General features: G+C 41.7%; 2 protein-coding genes across 3 annotated transcripts in view; both read right to left on the reverse strand.

The window, feature by feature from the left end:
• The window catches only part of kmt2d (lysine (K)-specific methyltransferase 2D), a 31,941-nt gene extending 22,062 nt beyond the window's left edge, over positions 1–9,879 (reverse strand). The window contains exons 1-21 of the mRNA XM_063893024.1: positions 9,453–9,879; positions 7,025–7,107; positions 6,676–6,787; positions 6,363–6,565; positions 6,085–6,194; positions 5,820–5,982; positions 5,154–5,325; positions 4,904–5,018; positions 4,532–4,710; positions 4,136–4,437; positions 3,699–3,818; positions 2,781–3,556; positions 2,561–2,674; positions 2,360–2,473; positions 2,126–2,230; positions 1,856–2,037; positions 1,042–1,206; positions 717–826; positions 546–590; positions 267–437; positions 7–177 (exon numbers count right to left, since the gene is read on the reverse strand). Of these exons, the coding sequence (XP_063749094.1) occupies positions 7–177; positions 267–437; positions 546–590; positions 717–826; positions 1,042–1,206; positions 1,856–2,037; positions 2,126–2,230; positions 2,360–2,473; positions 2,561–2,674; positions 2,781–3,556; positions 3,699–3,818; positions 4,136–4,437; positions 4,532–4,710; positions 4,904–5,018; positions 5,154–5,325; positions 5,820–5,982; positions 6,085–6,194; positions 6,363–6,565; positions 6,676–6,787; positions 7,025–7,073 (3,478 nt within the window). The 5' untranslated portion in view covers positions 7,074–7,107; positions 9,453–9,879. The remainder of the gene's footprint in view (positions 1–6; positions 178–266; positions 438–545; positions 591–716; positions 827–1,041; positions 1,207–1,855; positions 2,038–2,125; positions 2,231–2,359; positions 2,474–2,560; positions 2,675–2,780; positions 3,557–3,698; positions 3,819–4,135; positions 4,438–4,531; positions 4,711–4,903; positions 5,019–5,153; positions 5,326–5,819; positions 5,983–6,084; positions 6,195–6,362; positions 6,566–6,675; positions 6,788–7,024; positions 7,108–9,452) is intronic.
• A 2,946-nt stretch (positions 9,880–12,825) lies between these two features.
• Positions 12,826–18,922, reverse strand: dhh (desert hedgehog signaling molecule). 2 transcript variants are annotated; one of them, XM_063894467.1, is made up of 4 exons: positions 18,630–18,922; positions 17,895–18,317; positions 15,126–15,387; positions 12,827–14,744 (listed from the first exon to the last, which is right to left on the reverse strand). In XM_063894467.1, the coding sequence occupies exons 2-4, from the start codon at positions 18,201–18,203 to the stop codon at positions 13,972–13,974; spliced, it is 1,344 nt and encodes a 447-aa protein (XP_063750537.1). In that variant the 5' UTR covers positions 18,204–18,317; positions 18,630–18,922; the 3' UTR covers positions 12,827–13,971. The 2 variants fall into 2 exon arrangements, with proteins under 2 accessions (XP_063750528.1, XP_063750537.1); XM_063894458.1 differs by having other exon boundaries at positions 12,826–14,744; positions 17,895–18,922.
• Positions 18,923–23,441: the final 4,519 nt, after the last annotated feature.

Below are 23,441 nucleotides of genomic sequence, written 5' to 3' on the forward strand. Positions count from 1 at the left end.
GCTTACCAGGCCTGTAAGGTTTCCGCTTTCTTTTTTTGCTGTCATCGTTCTCCTCGGCTCCTCCTTTGACGCCATCGCAGTCGGCCATGCCTTCAGGGCCTCCGTCTGCACCTCCTTCTCTGTCAGGGCTCCCAGGGTTCTCCATTTTGGATTCACATTCCATGGGCTCCCCACATCCTTATTAAACAGGATAACATTAAATTGAGTTTGACATTGAAAAGGAACAGGACAAAAATGTTAATACACCATTGAATAAGTGTGCAAACCTTCTTCGCCCTCCCTCAGATCCATTCCGTCAGAGCCTCCTTCACAGCACAGAGCGCCGAGACGGGAGCGACGCTGCCGTCTCTTGTGCAGAGGAGACATGGAGATGCTGCGGAGCAGGGACATACCTGACTCTGTCAGCCACACACCCTCCAACCGGTAGAACTGGGGTTCTGTAAAGAGACATTGGCAAATATGAGTGACTTCCAAAAAAACAACCAAAAGAGGACCATGGGAAATGTGCTTGGGATTATAAACATTAGTAAGCATAATCCACTAACCTGGCTCTTTGATCTTTATTGAAGCCATAATTGCTGACTCTACTACTGTGAACAAAGGCAGGAAACAGGTAGAGAGAAAAAAATAAAAAATGTCATCAGTAAACAGGAATATCCAGCGAGTGTTTTTCAAAGCAAATTCTTAGTTTCCAATAGTGACGTTGTGGGACTTACCCACGGGTTTTGGAACATATGCGCTGCAGGATGTGCATGCAAAGCCTTCATCAGAAGCTTGTTCCACCTCATCCTCTGTGTACAAACTCTCACAGACAGCATGGACCCATCTGCACAGGCACACAGAGACGCGTTGATGCACAAACTTTCCTCAACAAATCACACGACGTATCAAAGATGTTACGGAATAATTCATGATGTTAAAAATACATAAATAATCCATTCCCCGCTCGTCTTCATTAGCGGCGGTCTCATGAATACATCAGTTGTGTTTCTCGTGTGTGTGTGTGTGTGTGCGTGTGTGGTTCTAATGAGCAGCACCCACCGATCGCAGTACTGACACTGCAGCAGCAGCTCCTCCTCCATGAAGTTCTCTCTGCAAACTGGACAAGTGACGAGGCTGGCACAGGGGCCGCAGTGTGTGTAGTTGTTCTGCCACTCACAGTGGAAACCTGGGGTGTTCGAACCACACTGGACGCAGCACACACACCTGCACAAAAGTAGTGAAGCACTCAGTATTGAATATAAAGCTAATATGCAAGATTGGAAGAAAAAAAAAAGAAGTTTGTTGCAATATTTTCTGTTGCTACAGAAGCAAGGGACGGCCCTCTGAATTGCTAATGCAGTCTGAGGCGTGAGTGTTTTACATAATATGCAAATGTACATGTATTCATTTCCATTTGGCCCTGTTCAAAGCTACCATGCTGAATGAGACATTGTGCTCTTATGCTGCATGATACTGAAAAAGTCCTCTTTTGGTTTTTAACAGGAGTTGTAGATGGTACACCTGGAACTCTTTTTGGTACCGCCTTGGTTTAGGTTAAAAAGCGAGCCAAGCTGATACTAGAAGGAGAAGATAAAAACACTTCAGACCGCAACTCAAACATCTGCAAGTGCGAGACAGTCCTGCAATTTTTATGAGCCACCGTCAATAGTGACTGCAGTGTTTGAAATCAATAGACCCAGATGTCAGCGCGCAAATTGGCATACAATGGATGTCGTGCAAATGTACCTGGTTTCAGGATGGACCGGTACTACCAGTAGTAGAAAATAAAATAGAGAAAAGTACTGGTACCTAAAATGAGTTGAGTTGAGCCAAACTAAGCGGTTGGTATGTTGTCAGTGAACATTACTCTTACCATTTGCACTTCCAACCCCCCTTGGGAACATTGTGCAGGGGCGGGTCCAAGCAGTAGGTGTGATAGCTGACATCACAGTCGTCACACAGCAGCAGGCGGGAGGGATCCGAAGCCTTTCCACACATCTCACACACAATACATTCCAAACAGCGCCAGCCCTTACGGAGCATCGTCTTGGTGATCTAGAGGAAACATCAGGTTTAGTCCATCTGAATTTTTTTAAATGCAGTGAGAAAAACACACAAAAACAAATGGAAATGTCGTGCTTACTTTGCTGTTCACACAGTAAGGATGGTAGCACTGGGCACACTGAGCACAGGCCAGCAACTGCCCCTCTGAACCCTTTCCAAAACTGCCGCACACAACACACATATCCTAGAAAGACGGGAAGAAATGTGAAAGGAAAATATAAAAAAGAGGAAACCAAAACAATTTGCGTTGCATTTGAAAGTGGAAACTCTAGTTATGCCACAAGGTAATAAAAGTGTTACACAGGAGCTGTACCTGGAGCAGGACAAACTTATCAGTGTTTGAGAAAAGAACCACTGTGTTCTGCATGGTGTCGTCCTCCTCATCGTCTTCCTCTTTACTCACTCCAGTTTCTGTGGTCATGCTCAGCTGTGAACAAGGGGATAAACAGTTTAGGATCAAAATATCAATAACAAAGAATGAAAACAGTGATTATGACCACCTCATAATGCTCACCAAGAAAGCGTCGATGCAGGAAGCCATGGCTTTGAGGCGAGACCTGCCACCCCGCCCTCTTCCTCCACCGCCTCCTCGGGGTCTGCGCTTCCCAGGAAAACTATTGCTTCGCCCCTACAAGCAGAGTTAAACACATTCACTCTCAAGTCGTACAAACAACTACATTGAAAACAAATTGTCAGCTGTTTGAGCGAAAATGACCAAGTAAACAAAGACCGACCTGTTTGACCCGTGAGCGGCCTGGGGATCCTCGGCGTTTCACCTTCTCTCGGTCGCTTCTGAGGGGTTCGAAGGGAAGCGAGTCATCAGTCTCAGTCTGCAGGTTATCGCCGTGCGAGCGGCCCAGCTCCATGGAGAGCTGAGGGTCTTGTTCCCCCGGAGAGCCCAGAAAGCCACTGCTGCTCTCGTCTCCATGGCTCAGGTAGGACAGATCGTCCTGCTCCCGAGGTTCCTGCTTTATGTCGTCAATAAGACCTTCTCCTTTCATTTGCTCATCATACTCGTCATCATCGTCCTCTTCCTCAGAGTGAGGTAGTAACCTCCCCTCCATTTCCATTGACGACAGGGCATCTAGCGTGTCTCCTGATACAGAAAGAGGAGAAGGAGACTGAGGGTCCCGGCATGGACTCCTTTCTTGTCGATTATCCATAGGCGAATGCTCCGTTTTGTCCACAGAGGCAGGAGAAGATGGTAGCTTTGGTGGATCCTTAGTGGATGGTTGTGGGACGTGCGTGCCATTGGAGCCATTTTCTAATGACTCTGATGGTACTTCTGTTTCCACTGATAGAGTGGTTTCTTGCTTCTCCTCCTTCTCCACCTCCATGTTTTCAGCGCCCTGCTCTGACACCGGTGACGGTTCTTCTTTAGGGTTGTCATACTGAGTCTCTGCTGAAGGGGCCTGGGCGGGGGCCTCTTTAGTCCCATGGCTGACTGCCTCTTTTACTCTCTCTTCATCAGCAGGTAGACAAGAAGCCCTCTGTTCTTTTGTTGCACGATCTACAATTAAGATTAAGGAATGTGTGGTTACTAGTGTAAACATTTACAGATATGTCATTAGTTACGGCACACCATAATACACATAATAAACTACTGCTTTGGGTTAATATTAAAATAGCTCTACAGTGTGTTACAAGTTTACCCGTGGACTCGGTCTGAACAGCGGGAGCCTCAGAAGTCGATTCTTCTGTTGCTACCTGTGGCTTGTCCTGCATCATCTTCTCCCCATCGGCTGTTGTCTCAACAACTGCAGACTCCACCCCTGAAGTAAAAGTAGTTAACTTTCAGAAGCACATCTCAGCCTGACATTTCATATCGTTTAATTAGCTTCCGTTTTGACCACAGCAACTTACAATAAGTGCATCCAACCATGTGGATACAACCCAAAAATGGAAAGAATCATGCAAGTACATCAACCATATCAAAACAATCTGAACTGCTGAAAGTGCTACAGTTGAAAACAATCACAGATAGAGAACATTTTTTTTTTATTTGCTAAGGTGCAGTCTACACAAACAAGACGCATTAATGATTTGCATGTCTCGTAGGCTTTGAATAATGTGCGAGATTCAGACTTACCCAGGATCATGGGAGTCTCTTCCTCAGTCGTGGCCTCGTCCTGATCCGTCTCTGATGAACCTTTCTGCCCTGACGCCAGCTCTGATAAGTCTGTGTTCTCTTCTGTCACCGTGTCTGCATCTGTTTGGATTGTCACCTCCAACGAATCCATGTGTCCTTCAGCCTCCTCAGACGCCTCTCTGGTTTGTATCTCTGCTGTGTGTGATTTAGTGACAGGCTGCAACTGACCCTCCTTGCAAAGCCGGCAAATGCACTTTGCTTCCGGAAGCTCCCCCGGTGAAGAACATTCACTGTGCACCCATCTAGGACAATTAAGAGACCATGAGAAATATTTTATGAAAAAGGAGTGACACACCACCTCAAATGAACACTATTTTGATCCTGCATCAAACTAACCTGTGGCACATGCTGCAGCTCTGCAGAGTGACAGATGTGTTGGCAGCTTTGCTGCACACGCCACACACAGAGCTGCGTTGCCGCTGGCAGCCCTCACACACAGCGTAGTTGTCAAACCACTGGGCCGAACCTGGCAACCCCTGTCCATGGACACCACACTCCGTACACACACGACACCTCTGAGAAAACAGACAAGAGGTGTAAATTGTAAACCGAGCGGTCAAAGAAGCCCATGGAAAAAAGGCATCTTTTGAATATATTGATAATTTAAAAAAATGGTTTTCTTGCAGGAAAAATCTGTTCTAAATGTTAAATACACATTTTGAAGTAAAGGAATCTATTTGTACCAAGGTTAAAGACAGTGTGACTCACTCTGCATTTCCATGGGTCCGAAGGAAGAGAATCCATGGCTGGCTGGAGGCAGAAGGTGTGGTAGCCCTTATCACAGGCATCACATACCAACATTTTGGAGTCTTCCCCTGGTTGTCTAAAATAAATGAATAGTAAAGACATTAATTGTTATGTTTTTTTAAATAAAGCAACAAAAAAATATGCATATATATATAATAAAAAGCATTCAGGCATTAGCTCAGATTTCTCGTATAAGTACAGTTTTTCTTACCTGCATGTCTGGCAAACTTTACACTCTGGGCACTGCCACCCTGCCCGCTGGATAGGCGTGGCACCAATCTCTAGACAGGCCGCATGATAATGTAGGCCACAACCCGTACAGAACAGCAAGTCTGTGAGCTCCCCCGCCGAGTCACACACTGCACACCAAGACTCCTCACCTGCTGTACAGAGTTTAAATACATATAAAGACAAAGAACCCAAGATAGTAAGCCAGTAGCCAGTTTGGTGTTTTGTTACACAAACCAGGTATTGTCTGCTTTTTCAACTTTAAGAATATGCAGGCAGCCGACATTCGGTTGTCAAAAAAGCATTCTGCCTATAGAAATGTAACTACAATTCTTTTTTGGGTACCTTTTGTGTTCAGTTAAATTAGTTCAATAAAAACAAAGAATATAGGAAATAATTTCCTTTCATTTGTTTATTCAATCATTTATTTGTTGTATTCTAGCAGAAATAAAAATCAGCAGACAGGCTGAACAGAGTATAGTTATTATTGCCAGTAATATCTTTATTGCTATTCAACAATGTTATTGTATATATTTTACCCAATTTTTCAGAGTTCAGCACTAGATTCAAACATGTGCACAAAGTATAAGCCTGACTGAGCATGCATATTAGACATCGCAATTTGGACAAGGATGTCTGGTTCACTTACCCAACTCCTCTGCCTTGTCTATGTGCTCTGGACAGAGGAGGACCAACTGCTTCATGGACTGGAAGGATCCACTGGCTGCCGAGCAGGGGAAGTGGTAGAACCGCGAGCAGCCCTCAGCATGGCATCGAATGGTTGCACCCAGCCTTTTGCAGTATTCGCAAAGCTGAAACATACCCATCGAAACACAGATTTGTTAAGAAAACCTGTTCATTCCTAAATTCTCTCCTGATACCTACTTATCAAAAACTATGGACAGTGAACTTACCCGCTGTGTCCCTGAGATAACGGCCTTATCCACGTTCTCCAGCTCCTCATCCTCCATCTGTTTTACCCCCTCCGACCACGCAGCACACCAGTGATGAACCAAACAACCCCCTGTTTATTATAAAGCACAGCGTCAGTACCATTTTTAAAATTATTTCTCCAATTATACACCTGCGTGTTGCATTTCTAGCCGATGTAACCTATAATATGGTTAAGTCCTAAAAGTAATTTGTTATTGTACACAAACAAAATATGATAAAATAATGTTTTTTGTTCAACCTGAGTCGTCAAAGAACGATGCCAGACAGGGGGAGTCGGAAAATCCAATGGAAGACAGGTCATCATTTCCGGGCTGTGGCAGTAGGGAAGCTGATGGCTTGAGGGTCGGCCGTTCAGAAGATGGCCCAAAGTGTCTCAGCTCCCGCTGACCGTGCAGGCTCCGCTCCACACAGTTACAAAGCGCACAGGCTCGAACGCTCTCACTGTACAGTAAAACGTTTAGAATAAAATCAGAGGTTTGGTTTTGCCAACAATGAGCAGCTGGTTGACATATAGACTATTGAATTTTTTTTCATAGGAATTAATAACATACTCAGGTGTGCTGGACGGGGCTGAAGCAGCACCAGAGAGGTCTTCAGCAGCAGGAAGGGCTTTGGACTCCTCCTCAGAGGAGACAAGCTTCTTCGTAGGGGCATTATCATCAGCTAGAGAATGAAAAAAAAGGGAATAAGTGGCTTTTACCAAACCCATTTTTATGTGCCTGCTTTTAGCTTCTCTAATAACTTATCGTTACAATTTAAATATGTATTTTTTTCTCAGCCCTGTGCTTTGCTTTTTAAGTCCGAAGGCACATTGGGAAATGATGTATCTTCCTACAGAAAAGTGTATATTAATAGTGGGTGATGTTTGGAAATGGTGACATTTAAATAACAACACATTACCTGTTGGTTCAGATTCATTTTCTTCGCAGTTTGATTTCTGCTCGTCCATCCCCCGTATTGATATTGACCTCCTTGACAGAGATCTGCAATTCAGAAACAGAAGAAAATTCAACTTGTTAATGTTTAGATTAATTCAACATAAATGCACACAGCACTCAAACAACCTGTATCTCATAACTGGCTGGAGTGTGTTGTCACTGACCAATGAATGAAGAGAATAGACATATGTTACAAGAATTACTCAAAAAGGCATATGATTGGGAGTTTCTCACACGAAGCAAACAGCTAAATGGGATGTAGGTCTCTACTTAGAAATATAAAACATATTTTCATTAGGCAACATGTTTATCATCATGAAAATGCATTCCTAAAATGCATTTTTCTTTTCCAAAACATAGTACACAGTAGCCTCACTAACAATCCAAAACCACTTTTCTCAAACAGCCTTACAACAAACAATGCAACCAACTACACATGGCTGTTGGGGGCTCACTTTAGATTATTTCCTTTTGTTAATCTGACTAACGCTAGCACTAATTCAGCCGAGCTTCCTCGCAAACTCATGAAAATAGCGCAAGTGTTACAGGACACAGATCGTTCGGAAACCGCTTAAACAATTCAAGTTATCATTTACCCGGCAATGCATAATCCAAATCGGTGAAACGGCAGCGTGAAAAAGCACACAATGATAAAACTAAAATGGTGTTTTCCCCAAATAAAACAACCATAAATCGAGATACACAAAGAAAACACAACTTCCGTATGGAGAACTTCCTGTTGCAGCGGAGGTTCTTTCGTGCAAAACATTTGTCGGTCGCTTCATGGTTCCGCTAAGAGATACACGACAGTATCAAATAATAGTGTAAAATAAACAATGCAAAACCTGGCTGTATCCCTTTTTTATTATACTCACACAGTTCATTATATACAGCCATGTTATTTCACGTTTAAACGCTACCAACAGACGACAATTATACATGAGCATCAGCTTCCATTGGAATGGTGTTTTACTCATGGTAGGCCTATATCACAGCACCGCCAATATGTGTGTATATAGTTTAAAATCTCATGTCACAAAATAATATAGAAGACGAGAAAGTCGTCAGTGATGCCATGCTGCATGTCCTGATCCAATGGGCTCACATGACAATATAGTTGACGGTTGCTTAGAAAGATTAATCAAGCATAAATCTTGCAGTGTTTTGTCATGTCAAAACAAGAAGAAACTGTGCCACCGTACTCATAATGTCCTCCCGTGAGCCAATACACAGATTTCGACAGGTTTCCTTTTCATTCCCACAGAAACAGCAGCGAGGGGGAGACCCCAGTTCGAGGACCCATAGATGCATAATTATTTATTTTTCATAAGTTCAGAATACATTTCTTTATTACACAAAATCAATTACAGTGCATTTTTTGTCATAAACATCTAGGAGTGTTTTTGAACGCATGTCCAGCCAAAACTCGCCAGATAATATGCAACATACTGACACTTTTCACGTAACACACACCATGTCTCGATCTACATTAAAACGCTGTTTAGTATGGCAAAGGTGTGAACGCCATGATGCAAACCGAGCTGATGGACAAATTAATTTCTCTATGAAGCATTAACGTTATATCTTCGTAACAAACGCATTCGGTGGAAGCAACACTGGAACGCACTCTCTTCTTGACAACAAACTAACGTCAAAACCAAGTCCTACAAAAACCTTGAGCTACATGAGGTATATTAAGAATAGTGAAAAGGCTTTGTCTTTAAAATGAAGTTGGCAGTGATCGGAGTAAATGGGATGACATGATGGCCAAGTTGCCGTCTTAACGCCATGCTAGCTAAGTTAACGTTAAAAGTGTTAACGCTACAAATTAACTTTCACGAGTAACGTATTTGTTGTTGTTTTGTAATGTCAGTCAAAACCGCAGCTTTTTTCCCAGTGCCTCGGAAGAAGCTAATAAGATTTTACAGTTGAATAACTGCAAAGCTAAGCAATATTCCTCAATGTAAACACCGACTTCAAAGGGTTGGTTCTGTCCAGCAAATAGCCGTGTCCGTGTCACCGGCGAGAGGCTGAAACGGAAAAGCCAACATCTACCAATGGTGACGTAGCAACAAAGTGTCCCGAAGAGGCAAAACTACGAAAAATACACCCTGTCTTATACACAGGCAAATTAACTTCTGAAATATTAAACGGCGTTACTCAGTACATTACCTTGGGCACAGCCAGCGTTAAACATATGTCAACGTAAAGTTAGCACCCAGGTAACATAGCTAGTTCTCCAGTAAGTAGACCCCTCCATTTGGTTGAAGCTAACAGCTAAGTGTTACCGAAGCAGCGCTAACATTACCCGGTCTAAGGTCAGGGTTGATATGTCTTTAGGTATGTATGTTGCACAAAGTTCAAGGAAACCATATTAAAAACAAGCTCACCTCACAAAAACAATATCGTCTCCTCATACATCAGCAAAATCCAAAGAGCCACACAGCTTCCCAAAACGCTGATGGTCGCTTCATTTTATGTACCGGACTAACGCTGCGGCTAGCCGGCTGGAGGGAGAGTGGGGGAAGTGCACCTCGGCGGAAGGCAGGCAGTGCAACTAGCTAGCTCCTTAACTAGATGGATAGTGCTATGGTTAGCTTGCTATCAAGCAACTTGAGCTTTGTGTAAAGTTGTCGTATACTGCCGGGGAACTATAAAACAACGCGACAAATCTTCAACCAGTCCATCCAAAGGCTCCACAGCAACAAACTGCGAATCCAGAAACTAACCAGGCAGCTATCTCGCTCCTGCTGGTGGATTTAGCTTGAATGCTAACGGGAGCTAGCTTCTGTTCTGTTGTGGAATCTCGTTAAAGCTACTAATTTACTAGTTTGCACAAAATAATGCATGCAAAAACTACAGTCCAAAACTTTGTTGGGACGAAAGTCAATATTTTGTACTGTTAGTTGTTGTCCACTACACACATTTATCTGCCTTAATTTGCAGCTCAACTTTGTATCGGTAGTACCCTTGTATGGGACGCTAGCATCGCTTCACTTTGCTGAACTGCGTTGCGTCTATACACTACTGCTCCGCCAAGTGCTAGCAGAGCTAGCTAATAAGAACTACGTCAAAAATAATTCATACAAAAGAACGACAGAAACCTTTTTGATTTATTACTAGATACCAACAAACCGTGTTACAGCTCTAGTGTAGCTATGGATTTTTTGTGCCAAAATGATATTAAGCACACAACACACGGGCATAATCACGAAAGCTCCGGCCACTGAAATATGGTGGATATATGATATCAACTCTTTAGATTTTCAGGTCCAGGGAAGCCATTTTTCATCAGATGGTTTGGTTGTAGAACCGAATCTACTTATATGCCGACGGGCCAATGCTTCTGTGTTTTGAAAACCATGACCGATATTAATGACTTCGAATAGGGTCATATTTCTTAGTGCATTATTTTGTTATTAAAATAAATAATGTGCACTTCATCGTGGTTTCTAATGACTTTTTTGCCTTTGTTACTGTACAATCCGACTGTTACTATACTGTTATGCCTTTGCACATTTTGATGGAGTGACTGAGAGCGATTGGGAAGAGTTATAGGTCAGTTGAAAACTAAAATGATAAAATTATGTGAAATAAACCATGACCTAGTTTTCAGCAGGTTCACTGATAATGGTGAGCTAAAATACCTGTGTTTCTGTACCCCTTGAGAATATTGGCAACATTGTTTTATCAATCCACGTTGGTGGTATTTTACATTTTTAGCCTATAAACTACTTGTAAATTGATTGTCACAAAACACTGTAGGCTAACACACTCAACACTGTACAGCCCTTATCAACCCTTAGTCTTCAACTAAGATAAGCAGCAATCATAATGTATACTGTGGTTGAACATTATAAAGATCCTATGGCGGTGTGGATGAGAGGTGGGCCTACTTTATAATTCTGTTGCCTTATCACTGTGATAAAATCCCTGTGGCATTGGGGACTCAGGAAGGATGTGTTCAAGAACGCTGAGCTCAATTTCTAAAAGTTTAACGTTTTAGCTAAACTAAGTGGCTGCATGCAAGGACCTTAATGCTTTCGCAAACAGCAACTTTCAATGGTTTTGAAGATTAGGGCCAAATCAGATGCATGCTTCAAAACCTTTGAACAGCACAGCCCAAAAATATGTTTAATTACATTTTCACAAATCCTCTTATATTTCAACTTCTTAAATTACAACACCAACCTCCCAATATCATATTTTCATGGGACAGTCTGTGAACAAAAAGACTGAAGCAGTACATGCAGGAAAACTTGAATGACATATGTTTGAACTAACACAAAACTATGTTAGGTAACACTCTGTCCTATTGGGATAAGGTTACAATCACATCATCTCTTGTCATTCTCCAGAGAACAAATGGTAAGTTGCTTATTTGTGCTAAAACTCAAGACTTGCCCCAAATGTAAAGGTTATTTCAGTGATAACACTTGCATTCCTCACAATACATTGTGTGCTTGGCAAGAAGGAGCACCTGCTGCAGGGTGGGTGATCTGCAGCTGACCCTGCACTGTGAAACATCTCTGGTAATGCATATGTGCAGAGGCATCTAAACGCCTCAGGGCTCAGCTGAAGAGAAACAATGTTACAAGAATTCATTCAACTGGATGAATGCAGTTGGATTTCTAAAACTCCATGCAGCTAAATAAAGAGTTGTCTTCCAAATGTGACCAGAATTAAGACTTAAGAAATGTTGATTCACACCCACACATTCTAGTTTAAAGCCTAACAGTTTTTAAATATGTTATTGGTAGATGGCTTTTCCAAATGAAACTAGATCAGACATTTTTATTTTAAAAGGCTGTGTCCTCTAAAAATGACAACTAAGACTCACCAGCATCCTTTCGTTTTTAAACAATAAATGTGGTTTTGTATTGACTTTGATTTTCTCTTTTTTTAAATATCTATAATTGTTCTTTGGATTAGTCAGTCAAAAACCTGTTTTTATGATTAAAGTCATTAAAGTCATTCAAGGTCAAGGTTTCTAAATAATACATTATTTTATTATATTATCACATATAGAGTTTTACTCTTTATGATACAGAAAAGTCTACCCCGATTTGTTCAGGTATGCCATGTGCAGAACATTTGATAACGTTTGGGAATATCTCCTGTCGCACTCAATATTTTAATTCATTACATACTCATGACAAATCTCCACTGATGCAGCATTCCCTTTCATTTTTTAAATGAATATTTTCGTACAAACACAATTATATTTCTATCAGGGAAAATGTTGTTCTCATTGTCTGAATGTGGGGTGTACAGGTTTTAATTTTGAAAATAGGTTATTATTGGTCACCCTGACAGGATTATTTAACTCCCTATTCAGCTTTAGCAAGATTGGATTAGATTTTGGGGGGGCTGAGACTGTTTGGAAGACAGTGACTGATTGGCTGATGGATGTAAATAGAGGGTGGTATTAGGACATCGACTGATCCTATTGGCCGGTCAGTGGAGCTGGCGCTTTCCCATCTGCCTCCTGTAGCTCAAGGATAATCCCCTAGAGTACTCCTCAGATGTTTACCACAGAACATAAACCATAAAGAAGAGAACACAGTTTGAGCGCTCAATATTTGTAACCGTTATTGACCTCAAACAGCTCTGGATAAACAGAATGCAGTTTGTGACATGTTTAGGTCCATGGTGTGATAAGTTATGGTGTTGAATACTCAACACAATTAAATATGTATTGTTTTGTCAGTGAATACATTAAAACATCTCATTGTATTTAATGACTTACATACTACAAGTAATACAACATACAATTCAAATCAACGTTTTTTGAGCTATGATTTATTATCTAGAGTTGTTATTGTATGTACAAGTGCATTTATTGTAAATTAAATGTGCAAACCTGATATCAGCTTTCTCCACAAGGGGGTGTATAACCCTTTACTGTACTACAGTCCTGAATATGGCCTTGCACATAAGAATAAACCTTTTAAAAGTAAACTAAATCCAATAATGGCAACTTGAAAATGGCACATCTGTTTGCAAAAGTTTACAAAGGAAATTCCGTCAACAATGAACTACACAATCCCATCAACAGATATACTTGTGACCCAATTTGATCAGTGATTACTAAAAAACTGTCTCGGTCAAGATTGTAGGAAAAGCAAACACTCCCTTGAAGTAGCTATGTGATAAAGTCAGTGATAAAGTCAAGGTGGTGGCACAGTATGGGGAATATTAAGTAAGTCCGGGCTTTTCATTAACCTGCACGCCTGCTGGACTTGATTCCCGTAGAGCTATTAAAAACTGAGACATACAGTATATACGTAATACTCAACCAAGACCGATGACAATATTTTTGCATGAGTCTCAGGTTTTTCACACTCAGTTCTGCTAAACAAGCAAATGACAAATCAGCTTAACAGACACAATGTACACTAAAGCTGAAGAAAAGCAGGGTGTTGCTTAATAAAATGACATTTTAATCTGATTTTATGGCATGACATGTGACGTACAATACATGGAGTGTAATTATTATAATAAAATTAAACATTATATATTATGATTCAGAAAGTACAAAAATAAAGTTTCTATTGTTGTGGGAAAAATGAATTCCTATCACATTAGAATAAGATATATGTTTTACACATATAACAATAATAATTAACAGAAATAACATGATGTACAAATAGACCATTATACAGTTATTTTCAATATCATTTTTTACAGTAACCTTCTCAGATTGTCATCTCTTACAAAATATCACTTAAGTAGTATCATGTATATCATTATAATAGTTTAAAATGCAACCATGGGTAAAAAAAAAAAAGCAAGCAAGACATTCCAGTGCTTTCATTTATTGAAGAAAATAACAGGAAGTGTTAGGGAGAATGCTTTAAAGCTTTAACATTGAACAGTGCAATGTTTACTGAGTATAGTTTTATGTTTTTAAGGATGAAATGAGTTTGAGTCTAAAAAGATACATCCAAAGCTGTACAGTAATCTAGCATACCAGTGCATATTTGATGTCTGCTTGTCTTTCATTTCCATCTCGGTGCCATTATTCACATACACACATGCTTTGTACTCTGTGGCCAAAGTGCTACAATGAAATGGAGTCTCAGTGCAAGCTGTCTCACTGTCTGTGGTCTGGTGGTCTTTTCTTGTCTCCCCCCAAAGTAGCTGGTTGAATGAGGCAAGGAGTCGCACTGGTCCAAATGCCCAGTGTGCAAGTCTTTGGTCCTCCACTAGAGCATAGCTGGATGCCAGCACCCCATCAACAAACACAGTTCCAGCTTCTGTCAAAGGCGCATACACACCCAAACTCTCCTCTACTGAAACTGAGATGATTCGTGATGGACGTACTTGACCCTGAGCTGTATGGATGAGAACACAATCTCCTGTTTTGACTCTGCTAGCAAACTGAGCCTGATACTCACTGCTGTGGAGTCTGCAAAGGGGGGCTAAAAAGAGTAAGTGATGTGGAGTGAGGGCCAATCTATGGCCATCTTCTGTCTCCAGAGACAGAAAAGTAGACCAGCTTTCTTGATCCTGGTGCAGAAACATGAGGACCTGGCTCAACACTACTTGGCCTGTCGCGGACAGGGCCATGACTCTGTCCCCAGGAGCCAAGGACGACAGGCTCTTCTGCATCCCTCCAGCAACAGTGACCCGGGCCCAGCCTGGGAAACAGCCACCTTTTTCCACAGCAACAGAGTGATCTGCAGGAAGATCAGCAGAAATAGCCAAGATGATTATACCTATCTTTTTTTGTCTTAAATGTCTTGATACATCCTCTGGTGAAGTGTTGTAATATGACTAGAGTTGGAATGTAGAAAATAAAATGACTGAGTATTGTACTTAAATTATACAACAATTGCAAGGTAAGTGTACCTTACGTGTGTATTTCTATTGTATGCAACTTTTAATTTTACTTTACTTTTTTTAGATTACACATTATCATTACCTTTGATAGACGTTTTACTTGTATTGGAGCATTTTCACAGCTGTATTATTTAGGTAAAGGGTCTAACCATCTGTTCCACCACCGAACACCGCCATTGACATGGCATTATTTTTTATGAAAGCGCCCTTAAACTCACCAGCTTTTACAGAGCAATGGATGTGATATTTGGACTCGTAGTGAACCCAGTCAAAGCCGGCCTCCACAGCCAGCTGGGCAAGAAGACCGTACTTGTCTGTGTCTCTGTCATCAGTGGTTATATCTACGGCCCGGCCTTCATAGTGAAGAGAGCTGGCAGGGTGGTGTCCGTCCTCATCCCAGGCCTCCGTCACACGTAAGTGTACCCCTGGCCACTGGTTCATCACTGCAATTGCCAACCTGTTCAAACAGTCCTTACAGCGCTAGAGACAGAAGAAGACAGAGGGGAGGTGTTCAAATTGGAATATTATTCACGGATAAGTTAGCCAATGTGATTGTCCAACTGTAGCATTTTCCACCCAGTACAGAGAGAGATTGTTATCAAACATTTGTTTATGCTATGAGAAAAAAGGTATCTACTACCAATCAGGCACAAGAATTCTAAAGATATTTAGATAGATAGATAGAATCGGAGGATGAAACCCTCTTTATTAGTCACATACATGCACACAGCAGAGCACACACAGTGAAATTGGTCCTCTGCATTTAACCCATCCTAGTGCTAGGATCAAATCTCAGTCATTCATCACACCAAGAGTCTAACAAGGTTCCTTTCTTTTTCTAATAGCAAAATATCTTTTGAAAAATACTCATGTAGCCATTTTTGAAAAGCAAATATGTACTGTTTATTATACTTAATTCTTAAATCTATAGACAAACGGCACCCTTTATGCATTGGGATGTAATGTGTGGATTGTATGAATTGATGTATGTTGGGAAAGGTCATGAGATGTTGTCTTTTTGTTTTGTGTATAACACTGTGAGTCTTTCTCTGTATCTTTAGTTATAAAATAACAACAAAGAACATATTAAAAAAAGGATTTATGGACTTGTTTTATTTTTATTACATCAATATGCAGCATGGTCCATGTACAGTGAAAGGCATGCCTGAACATCACACAAGCTTAAGGTACACTTGTAATCATTTATTAACAGGCTGGATGGCACAGCCTAAGTGTACAAAAAGTATTTGCAGTATGTTAGCCTACCCTACACCTCAGTGCACTGACAGATTTCCGTAAAACTCAGAAGAAAAGACGTAGTTCTACAGTGTCTCTGTCTCCTAAGTTATAATTGTTTGTCTGCTGGCATCTTCACACAATTCCTCCTTTACTCTGCTAAAGGCCAACTCAACCTTGCTCCAACAATCAGAGTAACAGAACAAAGCTACTGTAGCCAGTTTGCCACATTCCTTGGCCTTTTCTACAGGGTGACAGTATAATCAAGGCCATTCTCTGCCTTTTCCAGTTTGTTCCAGGCATGAGTTTTCTCAGTTTCACCCAAGACATTTGATCGGAAATGTGCAGAGTGACTCTTAACACCCCCGCTGCTCATGATGGTACAAACTGTGTCAGCATTGTCACAAATATCAAGCTTAAAAAATGATGATGTCAGCAACCAAAGAGCTACATTCATCATCTTCTCATGAGCACATATTTCTCTTGTGACTTATGATATGGCAGGTTTCGCTACCTTAAATTGATAACCTAAATCTCAAAGGGGGTCAAAAAATGGGGTTTGGGAAAAAGTTATGAGGATTTGAGTGGGAGAGATTGAGGGAGCAACGGTTGGGTGAGAAGAAAGTGCTGTAATGGCAGGGTTGATGTTGGGAGTACAGAGAGAGAGGGCAGAGGGGAGGAATGTATGGGCATGACATGGGAATGTGACAGCAAGAGTGAGAAAGCGAGAGGGACAGAAAACAAACTGGGTACATTTTTCTCGCAATGCCATTGAAGAGAGGCGTTTCATTGTCAGAACTACAATAGTCGCTTTTCCGACGGTGCCATTACTTCAGCAGGCGGGAATTTTGTATAGGCGACCCCTCAGAGTATCCAAATGACACACAAAGAGAGTCTTTCACATCTGGGCAAAAGAGGGGCACAGGCACACATACACACTCAACTGGGCATCAGCAGGGCACATATGACCGACCGCAGATTTCCATCACATACAATCACACGAGGGGGGGGGGAAGGAACACAGATTTGTATCCTAAACAATCACAGAAAGCCGCAGCATCGAGAGCAGGGCGACATCTAAGTGTTTAGAAACCCTGTGGTCATATTCAGCAGTGTGGCATTTAAAAGGTTTTTTCAAAATCTAGTCTATGCCAAGATAGAGTTTTCTAGGTATGAGATTTGAATTTGGATACCTGTCCCAAGTAAACATTAAGTCATTCAAGTTCAAGTGGCCCTGAGAACCTGTCATAGAAATAGTTTGATTTCCAATAACAAAGACTTTGGTTAAAGATTAAAAGGAAGTGTTCCTTAAGGGTAAGGCAGTCTCTTTAAGAGGTAGTGTTGAATTACATCCTGATCTTCTTATCTCAAGACAAGGGAGGGGGTAATTTGTTAAAACTACACACTGTGTGGAACATTTCTTTGTGTTAAGAGCCTGGCAAAGAGCAGGTATGGCTAACAATGAATGATTTGATATGGTGCCATGCTGGGTGGCAGGGTGTTAGCCGTGAACTGCTGCCTATCCTTTCATGCGAATGCAGTTAAACAATCATTCAGAAGAGGGGTTGGCTTGAAAAGGTTCATGAGACAGGTTACCCCCTGCCATGGATGCCTATTTGATTTTACTTGCAATACAAGTGTCAATGGGCACCACTCAGGTTATGAGAAACAAGCAAGCCAGTGTATCATCATATTGAACAACATCCTTAAAACCTAAGATAATTGAACTGCATGAACCACACCATTCTCACCTTTGTCATGAAGCGGTCTGCGTTGGTATTCTCCTCATCCTTGAAGACGATGTCTGGGTTGTAGTTGCACACAAGTTCATTGAAGTGCTCAGTGTTGCGTGTGATCTTGCCCTCTGCTCTCCCGCTTGCACCAAGGTTGTTTTCTGAGAAGTTGGGGAAAAACTGCTTGTAGTGCATGGCAGTGAGTTTCCTGGGCCTTGAGCGGACGCCATACCCAGGGCCTGGTCCGCATCCCTGGACCAACCATATGCAGGTCCACACAGCGAACAGGCCGAGCTGTGCCAGGCGGGCCCACCAGGACTGCTTCATTGGGGACGGTTGGGGCTCTCAGGAGTCAGCGGCTCACAGTGATACCCCGGGTCCAGGTGTGTGATGTGAATGATGGTCAAATCTTGGTCCATTCCAAATCATGTGGTACTAGAGCTGATGATGATATGACAACACTTCAAGAACAGGAATTTATATTTACTGTATTCACTCTTGGAAAGAAAGAGTTTTATAAGAGTCAAAAACTGTATTTGTTCTGACTTTCTTTAGTTTTGTACAGTTTTCATGACCAAAAGTCATAGCTCACAGGAAAAGTCTTGATTGGCCGAAATGTAGAGTTTATGAACTTTGGCCCCAGTTGTTAAAAACATAAGAAGACACATTAGATCTTTCAGGTTTCTGTCCAAAAAATAACGATTACTATCAGCTGCTCAGCCACAAACATCCCCATACGTCCTTAGCAGGTACCTGGCTCGCCGCAGGTGTTTTTCGGGTGTTTCTGGTCAGTCACCGCTTCTCGCTCCACGCAGATCCTTTGACGTGACACACGAACTGACGCACGCTAAAAGCCCCACGCACGGCTCCCTGCAGTTCCTATATACACTCCCGTGGCGCTCTCACCCTTTCTTTCCATCCAGAAAAGTCTCTGCTAAGTTTTTTCTTTCCTCCTGCTTCTCCTTCTCTCCTTCGTCCACCGTCTTGTGTCGCGTCTCAGAGCTCCTGGCCACCTTGCACCAGCCATTGGGTCTTATTAGCGTCCGGACAAGATTGCCCTCCCTCCCTCTGCGCGCTCCCACTCCTACAGCACACGCCTCCAATTCAACCTTACAAAGGACATATGATTACCCTACTTTTGTTAACACAATGACCCCCCACCCGCCTTCATAATATCTAATAATTAATAATTAAACGTAGTTACATATAACTCTTTTCTACATCAAACTATAGTTACCAACTTACACTTAATTATTTTAAACACACTATAACTTCTAGAACATACAGTATATTTACAGTAACAAATAAAACTACACATGACAATTTAATCATTTAAAACCAGCTTGCCCTTGCTTCTGTCAGCTCATCCCACCCATCACAAGTGGACGGGTCACTGTAATGTCCCTGATGTTATTAATAGACACAGTTGAAGGTGAGGGTCTATGAAGGAACACAACAAGTGTCCAGCCTTGACACCCCTAGCTGAGACTTACTGTGCTGCCTTCCTGTGTTTGGGGAGCCAGCCTGACCCCCCTGAACCCTGTGCACCCAAGACCTCCACCACTGGAAACACCCGCTGTCCACATCAACATATTATTTTTATCCATCTCAGAACAATAGCTGGGAGAGTCATAAAATGTTTTCAGATAATTCCAATGAGGGAGAAGAAAAGAGAGGAATTGTAGTGTCTCAGGGGTCTGACATGTGTAATCACATACGGAAGCTTAAATTAATGGCAGATTAAAAGGTCGAAGTGTGTCATCCTATCTGTAGCTTCCTGGAACACTTGGGGACTTTAGTTTCTCTACAGTGACTTTGTTACAAAGAATCTATAGCCCGCTCACAACAAAGCTGCTGCGTACTTTCTGGATGTTTGTATGCATGTTTTGAGTCAGTACATATCTCACTTTGCTGTGATTTCATGCTAAAGATGCTTCAATAGTAAATACCCGCTAATTCAATCTTTCATCCAATGAGCACAGAGAAAGGAATATAAAGCACCTGTATATTTATTAAACTGTGAGTGATCTAAAACAGCACTAAAAGGAATATTTCATCACCCATAATTATTGTTCTAATCAGTGCTTAAGACATCAACTTAAGTCCCATTCTTAACTGAACAAAGCCACTAAGCCACCAAAACTGACATGAGATGTTTTAATGTGAAATGTGACCTGTTTGTTTTTACCCGCTGTCTGATTTTATTCTGTTATTTGGTGAGCTGAAAACACATTTCTACACTGGTGGACAACGAAGATTTATTTTAATTTTGCTCCGTCTCAACTACTCATCCCATGTTACCTTGAATAAGGAGGAAACGTTTTATTAGCATTTATCTCGCATGCCTTCATAACTAGCCAAGTAGAATCCAAGTCTTCCACATAAACAGTACTCCCACATATGAGTAGTACGCCTGCTACTGTTGGAGTTTATTGTGAGTTTTCAGTTGTAAGGTTAAAGTGAAAATACATGTTTTGGGGGAAAATGTAATTATACTGCACAAGTCATGTGAGAGTTTGTAAATGGACGGTTTGATATTGTTTGGCTGACGTTATACTGGCCCCCTTTACTTCAATTCATCAAAAGGTTTTCCCTGTTTTTGGATTATTTATTTCTTCTGGAGGCATGTCAGTTAACGAAGTTTCCTTCAGAATTTCAGCAAGAACAGAAGGATTCATTGATATACAATTGATAGTTTTGGGGACAAGTTATTCTTTAAAAAATAGCTTTATCTATGAAGAAGCAAAGGTCACTAAGCTCCACAGTGACCATGGAAAGACATCCTTGTTAGGGAAGTTTTCCAGAAGATCCCAGGATGTTGTAGGGAGGGGTGGCAAGGCGAAGCTGCATCTTCCTGTCCTTATGATAAACATGGAAGAATGCTCAAGTCTGGCCCAAGCAACACAGATGAAAGATATCAGCCTTCATGACAAATGCAGGGAATGACTCAATCAAAAAAAGCAACAAACATTTTCATAACTACAATTACCCGCACCAGTGTTTCTCTTCAAAGCTGAACAGGAGAGGAGATTTTCATCAGACATGAAAGGGAAAGGAAGTAAGCAAACATCTGCAGGCTGGAGATGGGAATAAAGTCATTCTTATTAGTTTTTTATTTTGGTGCCTCCATCCTCCTTCCTCCCCCTGCCTCCTTCTGGCTTTCAGCATTTCACTCCCCTATTTCAGGATGGGAGTACATGGCCACGGGAATGGTTTGGTTTCCTGCAAAGACACAGCACAGAAAACGAGACCTTTCCTTCTCGGGTTAAACTACCCTGCTTTGTTCTTTCCAAATGGACGCCTTTGAATGCACCATGGGCTTGTGGTAAATACAAATCATAGCTCCAAGTAGTTTTTTTTTCTTCTGCGGAGTTGTCAGTGATTAGCAGTTACACTAAAATGGAAAATGAATCAACAAATACAGAGAGAAAATGATAACATTAGGATTGCAAAGCTCAATCAGAAATTAGATTTTGAAACAATGCTGGCTTTGACATCTCAAATCCTTGTCTTGTTTCTCAGTGAATACACACTCTGCAGGATTCACTTCCTCAGATGGAGGCCGAGGAAAGGGAAAGTCAAGGAACTGACACCTAACCACCCCCCTCTCCTAAACACACACACACATCATAGTTTCTCTCTGCCCAACACTACACCGCCCAACTGTCTCTCACCATGTTATCAGTGCAGGAAGAGGCAGGGTGGTGCATTCTGATGTGGCTGCACACGCTGGATGATTCTTGGCTTATGTATTGTAACTCAGCGTCTGTAGTTACTCACTTCACCTTTAAGAACACACTCTGCAGGACATCATGGGTACCACACACAGTGATCTTACGATGTGTAAACCAAGTCCAGGTTTAAGCTGGTTTGCTCAGCCTTGGTTTGGCCTTTGAAAACGAACACCAGAGGGCTGATGTTGAGGCGATGCTGCTCTGAAGTGGACAATAGACAAAAAAGGGTGGGACTTCCTGGCCCCACACAAGCAGGTCAAAGGTCATGCATGATGCATACCTTATTTTGTAAACCTGACTTAAAAGACATGATTTACATTGTAAAGATCAGACAGTGTATGCTTGAATAATAAATATTGTGATATTTAAACTCTCCCTTAAAATCCATTTAGGGCCATTCACCCAAAGTTACCTAATCAAACAAGCCTGCGACAGTCGACTGTGTGAAGCAAGTGTGCCGTGAGTGTGCACGCAGGATGGCGGTCAGCTACGACAAACGGACAGTGTGACCCATTATCAGTTGATTAGCGGGCAAGTCTCGCCTTTTCCTGTCAGTGGTTCTGTATTTGCGAGCGTACAACCGAGGGAATAACAGCCCCTAATGCACTTTGGCACCGACTTCAAACGGCCGACTGTCAGGAAAGCTAATCTGTATCTTTTTCCCCCTTCATTCTTATGTTTTGACAATAAAGATAGCCTATCTCATCCCATTACACGCTGCCCGTCTCCCGCCTTGTCCCCGATATGCCCAACAGCCAGTCCAATAGAGTGTTACCCAATGGGACTGCTGGGACACTTTGATTGCACTGTTATCAACCTTTATATTTTGGTGAAGGGAGAGGTGCTATTCCAATGTTTCTCCAACTAAATCCAAGATTAACGAATATGTCTGGTTGTTATATGCTGAGTGTCTGAACAATGTATCTCAAATCCAGTTTGCTGTACTTTCTCTAATAAGCAAAATAAATAAATCTGGTTTAGAAACCAATTTCAACAGCACAGCTGTGGCATTGTTTCTTTTTAACTCAAGGATACTTTTAGTTGGGGGAGAGGAAACTATTTAAATATATTATATACTACAGTAATTTTTTATATTTGTTCAGCAATGCCTAAATGTACTGTCCAAGTTGTGCCCAAAATGAATTTAGTGACTAATGACTGCGTTCATGGAATTACTTTTGGCCACATTTTGACCTCACTTGTGACAGTATTGGTCTGGGTTTCTCCAAACATTAATCACATTGAAGAAAAAAAACGTCCTTCTTTCAAGACAATGATAATGCACCCACTCCTGTTCCACACACCTTATAATTTGGCTTATACGTTTCTTCAGAGGGTAACCGGTGTCCAGATGTGCAAGTAATGTTACAGCGACCGAGTTCATTTCCTCTCAGCAAAGGAAACGCATTGCAAAACAAATTCTAATCCAAATAAGCTTAATTAAAACATCCAACAAAACAAAACAAGAAATGCAAACAAAAATCAAGCAGGAGAAATTAATCAGAGACTGGGTTTTCTTGAACTGACTTCAGTAAAATTAGATGAGGAAATGAACAATAGGCAAGGAAAAGGGATGGAAGAAAGGAGGTGGGTGGTGGGGATGTGAGGAGTGAATGTGAGTGGATATGGCTTCTCCTCCTGATTTGCAGGTTTTAATCTGGCACTTGCATCAGAGTGGGGAAAGCGTGGGCTATGGCTGTAGTGGCGTCGCGGCTGGACACCGCTGACAGACAGGCCAAAATATGGCTTTCTTCTGCCACTGATTAAAGAAGTGCAACAAAAGGGTGGAAGGACACAGAGGACAGACGCCCTCACCATCACAGATCAGTCA

This window comes from Eleginops maclovinus, chromosome 1 (assembly GCF_036324505.1).
Source record: "Eleginops maclovinus isolate JMC-PN-2008 ecotype Puerto Natales chromosome 1, JC_Emac_rtc_rv5, whole genome shotgun sequence".
Lineage (NCBI taxonomy): Eukaryota > Metazoa > Chordata > Actinopteri > Perciformes > Eleginopidae > Eleginops > Eleginops maclovinus.

Coding starts and splice junctions, on each gene's coding strand:
- dhh (XM_063894458.1), bottom strand. CDS start 18,203: ATGAAGCAGTCCTGGTGGGCCCGCCTGGCACAGCTCGGCCTGTTCGCT. Junction 15,388..17,894: donor CAGACCGCTTCATGACAAAG/GTGAGAATGGTG, acceptor TTCTGTCTCTAG/CGCTGTAAGGACTGTTTGAA. Junction 14,745..15,125: donor CCATTGCTCTGTAAAAGCTG/GTGAGTTTAAGG, acceptor ATCTTCCTGCAG/ATCACTCTGTTGCTGTGGAA.